General features: G+C 38.4%; 1 protein-coding gene across 7 annotated transcripts in view; it reads right to left on the bottom strand.

Moving 5' to 3' along the window:
- The window catches only part of TANC2 (tetratricopeptide repeat, ankyrin repeat and coiled-coil containing 2), a 401,816-nt gene that overhangs the window by 40,020 nt on the left and 348,678 nt on the right, over window positions 1–13,118 (bottom strand). For all 7 annotated transcript variants that reach the window (XM_058561308.1, XM_058561312.1, XM_058561306.1 and 4 more), the window contains one exon: window positions 2,074–2,182. In XM_058561308.1, coding sequence (XP_058417291.1) covers window positions 2,074–2,182 — 109 coding nt within the window. The remainder of the gene's footprint in view (window positions 1–2,073; window positions 2,183–13,118) is intronic.

The following is a 13,118-nucleotide window of genomic DNA, read 5'->3' as shown; positions in this document are numbered from 1 at the left end:
ACACAACTCTGTAAATACACTAAAGATCATTGACTTGTACACTTAAAATGGGTGAATTTTGTGGTATATAAATTATACCTCAATAAAGCTGTTAAAAACAAAAAGAATGAAAAGGACTCCATAGCCAGCTAAATATCCAGAATTACAGACCCTCAATCTCATATTTTTAAGATGAGTAATGACATTATATGCAATTTTTCATCAATAAAGATGAAATAAGGGAAATTCAAAATTAATTGAAAAGAAATATAAATTGGACTTATATGTAACTGCGGATTGGAAGTTGTAAGTCGTACTGGTTATAACCATAGAGTCTGTCTTTGCCGTTTCATGACCCTCAGCTGATGGGAACTGAGAATTTTAGCAGTCTGGGAGAAGCTAACGTCTAGCAACAGGGAGCACTCTGCATTGAAAGGACCCTGAAAAGTGCACCTTCAGGAAAACCATAGTCCAAGTCTACATTCTTCAGTTCTCAGTCGTGTCATCACCATATGCTGTACACCCAAGTATTTATGGCCTGAATCACACATGGAGCCAGTCTTATCTCAGGCAACCATGTTGTCTGCAGCAACATAAGATAAAACTATATCAATGACAGGAATGTATGGTTTAAATGTAGGTTTCCATGTACTGGATAAAGTCATACTGGGTCAAATGAAACTTGAGACTTCAAACTTCATATCATTTATCTGTTAAAGTAGTGTTTATTTTATGGTGCAGGAAAGACAGCCATCAACTTCTTTGCATCTGATCCTAGGCAGACGGTGATGCTAAAAGCTTACATGTTTAAAGCGGTGATGCTTAACACTTAAGTTACTTTCTTATCTAACTGAAGGATAATGATCTTAGAGTTTGTAGAAGTAGTAGATACTTTTTGGTCCACTTGAAATTGGAATGAGACACGTTGCCTGTTATTTTAGTCCTACTCTGCTCCCACTAAGGTCACTGAGTAAGGTCATTTTTGGTACAGTGATTTGTTAGATAAGACATTTATGATTCAAATAAAGGACTGTGGGTTTTACTTTTGCTTGATGAACAGGCTTCTCTGGCTGTGTGCTTATATACTGGGAAGAATTTGCTAGGCTCTTGGAGTTGCCCTTAATGCCATCTTTCTCTCTGAAGAAAACTTTTATCTGTAACAGTATCCCTTGGGGGAAGTCCAACACAGAGAACTGTTCAAGATATCTATATTTCTCAATAATGAGGCAGGAAAAGCACTCTGAAGAGATCGTAGGGATTGGAGGTAGCAGATGCAATAGCAAACTGTGGGCTAGAAAAACCAGAACAAATTTCTTCCTCGACGTTCGTGCTTTAGATACCATAACTGCTATCTAGACTATAAATTCCTTGAGATTAGGGACAGTATCTTTTTTGCTTTTGTATCCCTACTACCTAGCACAATGCCTCAGTAAGTGTTGAATAAACAAATGAACTCATACATGTGCAAACAGATGGATTATGTGTCCTCCTCTGGGTCCTCCATTTCAGCCTTGGGAATGTTGAGAGAGAGAAGCTGGTGCTGTAGACTTCTTAAAAGTTTTGAAACTACTGGGAGAAAAACTGGGATCATAATTTGAACAGAGAATGGGGGAAGTGGCTCAAAGGAAGGTTATAGTTGGTTCCAGATAAATAGTTCGAAAATCATAGCACCAGGAATATTAAAATCGTCATAAAACAATTATAACAAAATTGAAAGAGTAACTGTTTTCGGTGATTTTTTTTAGACATTGTGGAAACCTGCAACCGATTGCTACAACATGACTGTCTTCAGGAGATGGTAGGTCATATATGGAGTACACACGTATCTGTATACCCACTTCTTACCTAAATGATTATACACGTACATTTCCTGGAAAGCCTAGCAATCCACTAAACTGGGAGAGGACAAATGTGGTTTTCTTTCCAAAGGCCTACAGAGGAACAGGCCATAAATTTTAGGAGATGGACCAACTTTGTAACAAATTAATTTTAGAAAGCAGGGACTACACTGAGATAACAGTAGCTTCATACACCCTGTGTTAAGGAAAGACTTCTGGAGATGAAAAGAAAAAAGCCTTCAGCTTCTCTAATTACCTTAAAAATGTGTGCTTTGAGGATGTGATGTCCCAGTTCAATAGTCTGCTGTCGGTTTAGTTTTCCCTCTTGGCGGGAAAACCAGAAGGCAAGTAATGTGTGTCCACTCCTGCAAAGAAAAAGAGACTCATTTTAGAAATTCTAATGCCCCAATTCTGCTTTGGGTGGGGGACTGTTCAGGTTTACCTATACCTCTAGCAAAACTCTGTCCCATTCAACCAGTTTCTTAGGGACGGGCACCTGCTACTGGGCAAATAACCGGTATTGAAAGGTTCCTAGCTTTTACCAGTCCTTTACCCAAATCACATGTGTGAATATCACAAAATGTCATTTCTAGTTGGCTTACACCCATCCCACACACAGAGGGCATTAAAAGATTTTCACTTTTATTTTCTGTGTCAACTCCTCTTATTTCACCCAGGCTTTAAATGTCACTATTCCTCAGGATCTCATTTTTGGTCCTAGTCTGTCCTCTCTCTCCATTAGCTCATCCATCCTCAGAGCCTTTACCGCCACCTATATCCTATATCTTTTCTCTATCTAGTCTTCTCAGCTTTAGACCAATACACATCCAACTATCTATTGGATTTCTCCACCGGGAGGTTCTATAGTACCTTAAACTCAACATTCCCAAACCAGATTAACCATCTCTTCCCCAAATGAAGTTTTCTCTGATCAGCCTCTACTTTTCCCTGCAGTCGAGAAAGGGGAGCACTTTCTCTTTGGTACTACCATTATAGATTGTATATACCTCTAGTACAGTATCTACCACACTATTACATGCTCTCTCCTGTACTAGACTATAGGTTTCCTGATGGCATCCATCCCCGACTATCTCCTTGCTAACAGCTCCCTGATCTTTTATGAGAGAAAACCCCTTTTTTCTGCCTTTGCATGTTGTTTTATCCATCCATGGCACCCAGAACTGCTGCAGCCCTGCTGTAATCATGTGATCAGCTTGCCTGAAGACAAAGCCAACAGAAGGGCTAAGCTAAGAGAACTGCAGAAAAATAGAGCCTGAACTCTGAATCTACAGCACTAGAGGTGGCTCTAATTTTAGACTTACTGTTATATGAAGTAATAAATTTCTTTTTTGACCCATTTGGAGTTTTCTGTTTCTTCCAGCTCTAAGCATCCTAATGATATACTCCTTTAAGTGTGAATGTATGTTATGTATATATGTGTCTGTGTATGTATGTAAGATAAGTGTGTATAATAGGGTTCTGTATATTTCTATTTACATTCTGAGCTTCTGTTCTCCAGAGTGCCTAACAGAGTATTGCATATAAGAATTCTCAATGAAACTTTCTGGAGGCAAGAGAAAATTAGGCATTAAAGAAAAGACACTGGATCACCTTCAGATGCACGTTCTTACCACATGTGCTCTAGCCTGTAGAAACTGTGGACACTTAGAACTGTCTCCCTACTCCTCACTAGGTTAGTGGTCAGCAGAGTTCTGTATGCCACTGGTAACACAACCCTTTTTCTCCTTTCACGTGGAGTGTCATGGAAGAGGGAAATGAAACCGTTATCTCAGTTTCAAGTCTAATGAATTAATCAAACAGAAGGAAAAAGTAGCAAGTGAATTTTTGTTGGTGACATTTCCCTGAAAGGAGGCCCGAATGCCTACTGGATGATTTTCTCTCATACTGAACACTGGCTACTCTGCAAGGTTTAACATTTGAAGATACCTCACACCAAAGTCTGAAAACCAAACACGTTCTTTATTTCTTGTTTTTTTTTTTAAACGTTCAGTAAAGAACCTGGAGAATAGAGAATAGGACAGCTCCCATCTTACATAGGAATCATCTTGGAGAGATTTCATTCCAATAAGACTTTAAAAAGAAATTCTACCATGTCCTAACCTTGAGCTTCACCGAACTTCTTAATTCTGGTGGATACCATGCCACTTTCTTTGATTAGATAAGATAAGCCATAATGGAAAGGAAGTTACTTAATCGAGAGAACATCTCAGACAAGTGTAGCCTGCATGGAATCAATCATCAGTATCATCTGAAGGTATGAGCCCAGCGTCATTTCACACTCACAAAACCTGGGAATTGCTACTGAACATTTATTTATCCCTTGAAAGCCCAATTTAGTTAGCAGGCTATTTTAATACAGCATAGGTAAGTTAGAAGATAATGAGAAGCATATATAAAGTGCCCTTTCTCAAGTTCTCAAAATTCTATCCAGTTAGTAACACTGAAATTATTTTAGTCTCCCTGATGTAAGAATTATTACTTTAAGTGACTCATCCATGGTTGTACATAGTGAATAGAACTCCTGAATACAGGCCTCTGATCCACTACCTATGCTTCAGACCACTAATGAGAATCGATGACTACCAGGATTAAGGTAAAAAACTCATGTCTGAGAAGGAAATGTATTTTCAGTTAGACACAGAATTGACTTGGCCCTAGTGCTTTCATTTTACTACCATAACTAAGAAATCCTGGTAAAATGCTTGCATTTCTCTAGCATGCATTTCAGCTAGCAATAGATGATAGTGCTTGCTTTGTTGTTGTTGGTTAGGCACTGAGGAGAAACAGCAAGCAATACAGGTCAAAGAAAAGATGAAGATGACAACTGTAGTTCATTTCTTTTTGGATACAACCATATTACATTATTTATAAAAGAATGGTTTTGATCAGTTCAATGGACTCAAAGCTTATGGTGTTCAGGACACAAATGGTAATAGCAATTTACATTATATGCTGGCATTTCCATTTGTACCTTACTGTTCTGATAAAATATGGTGTCAGTGGTTAACCTATAGTCTGAATGTGTTATATTACACTTGTCTATATTTATTTCTAGTTTTCTTGTCATTTGCTCACTCCTGAACCTCATTCCTTTTGACTCCTAGCCTCATCGTTCTCTAAGATCTCCAGTAGCCTCTTAATTGGTTCTCTTTTAGCCTTTGATCTTTCTTCTTTCTTTTTATTTTCTCCCTCCAGCATTAGGCCCTATTGACTATCTCCCATGAAACTCTCTTCTTTTGACATCTGTCACATTTACCCTGGTACTCTCTCTCCCATTTCCTTCAGTGACGTATTCCCCATTTATTCCCCATTTATTCCTCTTTCTTAGGTAACTCTCATCTAGTCTTCTGGCTTCAACTCTCACCTTGATGTGAATGGTTCCCACGGTGACATCTCTAGCACTCAGATATCGTTTTGCTTCTCTAACTGCCTGCTGGATCCCTCTAAGTTCAAATGACAATTCAAATGACCTGTCATATGACACTGTTTGAAGGTGAAGCTTTCCCTCAAAATCAAATCCCCTAAGACTTCTTTATTTTTAAAAATATTGCCAGCCACTCAGGTACAAGACCCAGCAGTTGTTTTTCTCCTCCCTCTACCCTTTCTCTCTTGGATAATTGCAAGAGCCTCATTCTCTCCACTGCTCCTGGGCCCATGCCAATAATCTACATTGCAGAAGGCTGATCAAATTCTGTTCAAAATTCTTTAATGGCTTTACATTTCCTCCTATACATAATCTAAACTCTTTAGCATGGTATTCAAAGGCTCTCCATAATTTGTCCCTTGTCTATTTGTCTGTCTTTACCTACTTTTCTTGTACTTCTAATTTCAGACTGACTAAATTATTTCAGGTTTTCAAACATGTCTTCCCTCTTCCTGGAGTTCTCTTCCCTGTTTAGTTCATTAGGCAAACTATTTCTCATTCTTCAAGTCTCAATTCACACCATCTCCACTACGAGGCCTTCCCTGGTTCCCCCAGACAGAGTCAGGGCAGTTTCCTTTAGCTTCTTGTTGTACGTGGTACACATTCTCCATTACAGCACCTACTGCAGCATGCCGTGTTTGCATGTCAGTCTTCCCACTAGACTGTATTGAGGATAGAATGTTTTTTTTCACATATGTACTTCTAGATAATAGGAATACATATTTGCAGAATGAATGAATTAAGTAATAATACCTTACATTTGAACACTACCTTATGGTTTTCAAAATACTTGAACACTTTTTTAGATTCTCACAAACACCTATACTATAGACTTATAAGTAAGTATTACTCCTAATATTATGGTGGAAGATTGACTGAGACTTAACAAGACTGAAGGACAGATCCTAGTTCACATGACTAGGATGTACAAGAGATGGAATGAGAACCCAGGGTCTTCTGAAACCTAGTTCCATTACCATACTGACAAGATTAGCAACTTGGTTTTCATTTCTGGGCACATTTGTGTGAAAAAGTCGACTGATGTAAAGAACAAATTTATTTGTATAGCATAAACTCTGAATTCTTATCATAATTAAAATCAGCAACTGTTAATTTTGATATTTTTTGATTGGCATTTTGGGAGAAAATAGCTAAGAAACAGAGAGAGCCTTACGGTGTGACATGTTAGCCCTACAGTTAGGCATGACAGAACATAACTATGTTTTCCCTCTATAATTTAAGATGATGGTAATCAAAATCAAGTTTAATGTGGGTTCATATGTGCTTATAAAGACCAATGGTAGGGGGCAGTGGTGAAGGCAGAAGAATTATTTCCACATAGCTTATATAATGAGATCACCTTGTGATTCAAAGTAACCCTGTGGATTTCCCTGCTTGCATTCACAGTGCTGCCTCTTTGTCTCTGAAACAAAATCAAATAGACCTCTGCTCAAATTCTAGTTCTGTCACTTATAAACTTTATAACCTAGGACAAGCTATTTAACTTCTCTGTAAGACAGGGACAGTAATACCTGTGTCTCAGGACTGTGGCGGGAATTAAGTGAGATATATTAAGTGAAATGTATTTTACATTTCTTTTGTATCCTCCATAGTCACTAGCATAGTGCTATACTAAAGGAATGAACATTAACCAGAAATGACTTTTAAACACATTGGAAGATGAATGTTAAAGTGAATAGAACTTTAACGTGTGCAGCAGGGTGAAATATGATATTCTATCCTCAACCCCAATCCTTACCTCTCCACACCTTGCCCCACTAACTTTATAGCCAGAAGGGAAATCCACGGATTAGGGAAAAATTATTGGGTACAGATGTCATTAACTGTCAGTCAATGCAGGAAAACTTGGTAATATAACTTCAGGCAGAGAGGAGGAATAAGAACAGAGCTCACTGGTCCCTAAGAAGTAAAGTAAAAATTAAGCTAACAGGAGGAATATAAATTTCTTATGTAGATCAGAGGTTTTCAGGAGGATCTTAAGCCTTACATTCAAGGTATATTTGATTTTAGATATTTTGAGAATCAATCACAGGTCAGAGTTGAAGATTCTTCCCACAGGACTGTTCCCTCTCCCCTATCCTGGATACATATGCTCTGACAAAAGGCAGAGAAGGTAGTATCCAGAATAGTAGAGGGTAAATCCTACTTCCATTCTCATTAGCAGGCATCAGCAGCCCCTTGATAATGTATTATTGTAGACAAGTGATCTACTCACCCTTGGCCAACTATGGATTAGAAAGCAGTGAGGAGCTACCCTACCCTTATATTGTTTCCCTATAACTCAGGAGTTCAGAGCTATGGAGTCTTTTAGAGAAAAAACTCTTTCTAAAGCAAGAAGCACCCTCTCTTTCCCCTGCCCATTTAACAGTTTGGAAGTTGGATAATAGTTGTTTTACACAAAATATACAATGACACTATGTTTGTTTTTCTAACAGATTTTCATTTAGCACCCCAGGGACATAGCTAGTCTTAAAGTTTTTATTGGTAGTACTGGAACATGCTAACAAATGGACTTAAATATTTTCAGCATGGATGTTTTCTCCTTTGTTCTTGTCATAGACACTAATGTGTAGTCACATAGGTTTCATTAGCTTTTGTGATGACAAATGCGATATATAACACAATGTTTCAGAGAAACAACACTTAGGTGTTTTGATATTCTTCTCTGTGGTGCTCCGATGTGATCAAGAGGTATAGTTAGAGCTAGCTGTCAAGGAACTGCTTACAATCTAAAGCCTATCTTATAATTTGGGCTGAAATAATGTGTGCTGCTGTGGAATGTCTTTATATTATAGAGGTAAATGTGGGAAATTATTTAGGGAGACCTAGTGGGATTAGAATTATGTGGCAGAGATGGCTAGCTGCCTACAAATGATTTGTGCTCCCTTCCACAATCAAAAGTTGTTGCTGGGAAGTGGCTACTTTGCCAGGGACCTTGCATTCACATTCAAGTGGGGTCATGTGACTGAGTTCTCACTAATGGAATATAGGCAAAAATTATATTCATCACTTCTTACCTGGCTCAGAAAAATCTTCTCCTTTGAGTTTCATGACCTTACTTTCTCTTCTTTCTCCTTCTAACTCTAATATTACCCTCGTAAATTATTATTTGGCTCATCATTTTCTTCTAGCACTTAAATGTAACCATTCTGTTTTCATGCTTTTAAACTTCCTGTTTTATATACTCTTATCTTGGGTGATCCCGTTTAGTCCTATGGCTTCTACTGTTAGTTATTTGTTGATAACTCCCAAAATCTATAACCCTGTGCCTTGAGCTTTCTCTTTTCCTATTTTCCAAAGTCACATTTCTAAATACATTTGTGCATCTTCCCTTGGAGGCAATTCATTATAAACAGGTCCAAAATAGGACTCACTTTCTCCGCATAAACCTGTTCGTCCTCCTGCCTTTGCTCATGCTAGAACTCCTCCTCCATTAAGAATGTTCTATGTTGGTCAGTAGCTTCACTATCCTCCACCATTCAAAATAAGTTTTGAAGTCATTTTGATCCCTCCATCCTTACCTTCCAAACACAAAAAAAGACCAAGTGCTTCGGAGTATCTCCAAAATGCCTCTCCCACATTTACGTTGCTCTCTATTCTCATATTGCAAGTCTTGACATTTCTCACCTAGACTATTGCTATAAATGTCATAACTAGTATCCCCACCTGCAGTCTCTCCTCTTCTTCAACCCATCTTCCCCACACCACTTGTCAGAGCTATTTTTCACATCCTCCGAGTTATCTGATCATTGTCTCTCCTCTTCCTCAAAAAGTTATAGAGACTCTTTGTTATCTACAGAATAAATTGTAAAGTCTTAAACATAGTATTCTAGGCTTTTTTTCCGAGTGACACTTCCTATCACTCTTTCTGACCATGTGTCTTAGTCTCTGTTCAGTTTCTCACAGTTCCCCAAAGGCATTTCATATCTTCACACTGCCCTTTGCTTCTGCTCCTGTTACCTTTTCTTGCCTGCCTACAGTGCTCTCCCACTCCAGTGCTGCTTAATGGAATCAACTCATCCTTCAAGGCTGAACTTGAATGTCACCTCTGCTGCAAAGTATTTCCCCTTTGTCTAGGTTCCAATGGGATTTGGTACTATGGCACTATTGTTGGTTGCTATGTGTCTGACTTCACTTTAGAGCGTAATGGCTATAGTGCCAGGGGGTGTCTTATTCATCTAAGTTTCCCTAGTGTACAGCACAGTCCATGGTGTAGAGTAGAAGTTCAATAAAATGCTACATGAATAAATAAATACTAAGCAGATGGGAGACTTGCAGATCCACTTTCCAATTCACTACCCAATCCAGCCTTGAATTTGCAGGCATCTCTGTTGCCATTGTTCAACTGTGTGTGACTATGACTCAAATATTGAGAATAGATTGACAATCCTGATTTTTTTTTACCTCTCATCCTAAAAATTCTGCCTGCTGTTAAACTTTGGTGGCTGCTGCCTTACAGTCTGCTTGTTGTTATCATTTCTCAGCAAATGATGCCCACACATCTGTGCAAAAATTCTTTCCTCCATCTTTAGCTTATCAGTCAGTAACTGCTTTGGCATGTTCATTCATGGCGTTCTCAAGGAACCTGAATACAAAATACATTTCTAGTCAGCTTGTTTTACTGTTTCATATTCAATGTGGAAATGAAAGAGCCTGATGAAAGTAAACTATAAGTAGCAGACTATACATAAAGTATGCCCAAGATGTACCTTTGCAGAAATGGATGGAGCAGCATTATTATTATTATTTTTTTTGGTGAAGAAGATTTGCCCTGAGCTAACATCTGTTGCCTGTCTTCTTTTTTTTTTTTTCCTGCTTGAGGAAGATTAGCCCTGAGCTAATATCTGTGTCAATCTTCCTCTATTTTGTATGTAGGTCACTGCCACAGCATGGCTGATGAGTGGTCTAGGTCTGAGCCCAGGATCCAAACCTGCGAACTTAGGCCGCCAAAGCAGAGCATGCCAAACCCAACCATTACACCATGGGGCCGGCCCCTCTTTCTTTCTTTTTTTTTTGTCAGGAAGATTGGCCCTGAGCTAACATCTGTTGGCAATCTTCCTCTTCCTGCTTGAGGAAGATTGTACCTGAGCTAACATCTGTGCCAATCTTCCTCTATTTTTTGCATATGGGACACCATCACAGCTTGGCTTGATGAACCGTGTGTAGGTCTGTGTCCAGGATCCTAACCTTCGAGTCCCAGGCCACCAAAGTGGATTGTGCAAGCTTAACCACTACGCCACCAAGCCAGTCCCCTATTTCTTTTTAAACATAGACTTTGGATAGGAATTTGCTGCTTTCTCCCTTTTTGCCTCATAGTTTCCTACTGCCCTTCTGTTCTGTTAATGCATCACTGCCCCTAGGAAAATGGCCACCTCTCCTCTGATGATGAAGTCTTCAGGCAGTTGGCAGTTCTTCATGAGGCAGAAGAGCTATGACTCCATTGAATTGTCACAGTTTGAAATATCAACAGTAGGCACTGAAGATTTATCACGTCTCTCTTCCTCCTCCGTGTTCCTCAGCTCTTGTTTATACCTCTAGTACAGCACTCTGCCTTGAATTATAGCTAGTTATAAATGTGTCTGTTAAAACCACTAACCTATAAGTTCTGGTAGACAGATCTATCTTACTTATATTTGTGTCTCTTGCAGTGCTTAACACAGAGCCTTGAATATATTACTTAATAAATGTTCATTGAATGCTTGTTGAAATGCATGTCTTCACTTACTCCTCACGCATGGTAAGAGAGTGAACAAAGGACACTGTCTATTGAACCGTGAGAAGAGTTTCTCAAAGATTTTTAGTTGTAAGCTTAAAATTAGTACCACTTGTCATTCCTCTGTTCATTCATTAATTTGATACTTAAAAAAATATTTACTGAGTGCTTACTGCATGCCAGGCACTCTATTAATCATTATGAAGACCAAGGTGAGCACGATAGAAAAGGTTCCTGACCTCATTGAGCTCACTCACATTCTAGAGGTGAAAGTGGACAAGAAACAAGTATTCACATACAATAAACAATAAATTGTGATAAGTGTTAGAAAGTAAAAAGGTTGCTATGATAAAGAAAACCAAGAGGGACTTACTTAGATAAGGTGACAAGTGGAAGTCTCTCTGAGGAGGTGGCTTAAGCTGAGATCTGAAGGAGGAGCAAAAGAAAGTGAGCTCCAGATGGAGAGAACTGTTAAGCGCAAAGGCCCAGAGGTGGCAAAGAGCTTAGCAAGTTCTAGGAACCAGTAGATGACCTATTATGACCAGAAAATTGTGAATAAGAGGGAGAATGAATAGGCTCAATTTAGAGAGGTAGGCAGAAGCTATCTTTGTAATACAGGACTTTGAAGAATCTGGCTTTGATTTTATTCTAATCACAACAAGAAGCCACTGAAGGATTTTCAGGAGGAGGTTACATGGTCTGATTTGTGTTTTTTAAAAATCACTTTGGCTGCTGATGGAGAATGGATTGAAGGGGAGACCAATTAGGAGGCTAATGTAATCTACATGAGAGCCTACGGTGTGGTCATCAGAAATGGAAATAAGAGGATACTTACAAGTAAAATTTGGGTGGTAGAACCAACTGGATATGCTCATGGTTACAGTAAATATGTGTCTTATGGCCGTGGGTTCTTATAGTTGAGAGGACAGAAGGCTATTAGTGTTGATTTTACCAAATGTGGAGATCTATCTGCTTTTGCAAGTCTCTAGAGATAGCTGGGTAAGTTGCTCTACTCAGAAAAAAGAAAACGTACTGTCATTATCTCACTAAGCTGGTGATAACTCCTCCTGATTGTTGTGCCATTAATCTTGGTTTGACAATCTAGGAAAGTCTGCAGGATTTCCATCTTTTCATTCAGCCAGTGTTGCTTCAGAGACTCATTAACAGGACAAATTAGCCTCCATTTCCTATGCTACTTTCAGTACCAAAAATTTCCCTTAGTCACCTGTTCTACTTGCTCCCCATTTTAGATTTTTAGGTGAAGTTGTTTTAACCAGTATTTGCTATACCAGGCATACCAACCTTAAAAAAAAGTTGTATACGTGTTTTTAAACACATGAAGAAATATTAATTTCTTGTAGCAAAATCAAACAATATAGGAGAGTATAAGTCCTTTGATTTTCATTAGTTGACTCTTCTGCATGTCTGCCAAGTGACAAAATGATGCTCTCTCTCCCTCTTGTCATAAGCAGAACTATTTCTCTGTACGTTTATTAATTTAGCAAACTTCGCATGAGTTTTTATGACAGTAAGAATAAATAGTTATCAGTTTTAAATGAGTTTGGAGAAGAATTCTGATTACCAGATTTTTCCAAACTTTATTTTGTATTTGGAAAAGGAAAAAAAGTTATTGCTGCTCATCTTCAAAAGTATAAGTTTTAAATATGGGAACAGTTTGCCTATTCAACTAATAGATGTGAGTCCCATGATTTATGCTGAGAAAAAACAAATTTGTAAGGTTGAAGGACATTCATGCCTTGGCAAACTAGACATACTTCAAGATATACATTAGACTTCACGTAATTTCTCCCTTGCATTATATCATAAAACCATGATCTTGGGTCACTAGAGTAATAACTCAGATTTGAGTCTCAAATTTATTCTTGATGCCAACAAGGAGTCAGAAACTGGATTGGATAATAAGGAAAAAATACTTATTGGCAAATTAGACAAATCCCCAATAATATTACAGATCAATGAAGTCTCTCCCTGGAAATCACAAATCCAAATCATGACATCAGACGACTGACTTCGTTTCAGTGGTAGAAAAGAATTAGAAGGGAAACAGATTTTGACTCAGAACAGAGATTAGACAGCTAATATTTCCAGGCAGGTAAGATCA

Source organism: Diceros bicornis, chromosome 18 (genome assembly GCF_020826845.1).
Source record: "Diceros bicornis minor isolate mBicDic1 chromosome 18, mDicBic1.mat.cur, whole genome shotgun sequence".
NCBI lineage: Eukaryota > Metazoa > Chordata > Mammalia > Perissodactyla > Rhinocerotidae > Diceros > Diceros bicornis.
The sequence above is the reverse complement of the archived record's forward strand: the minus strand, read 5'-3'. Positions and strand labels throughout refer to the sequence as shown.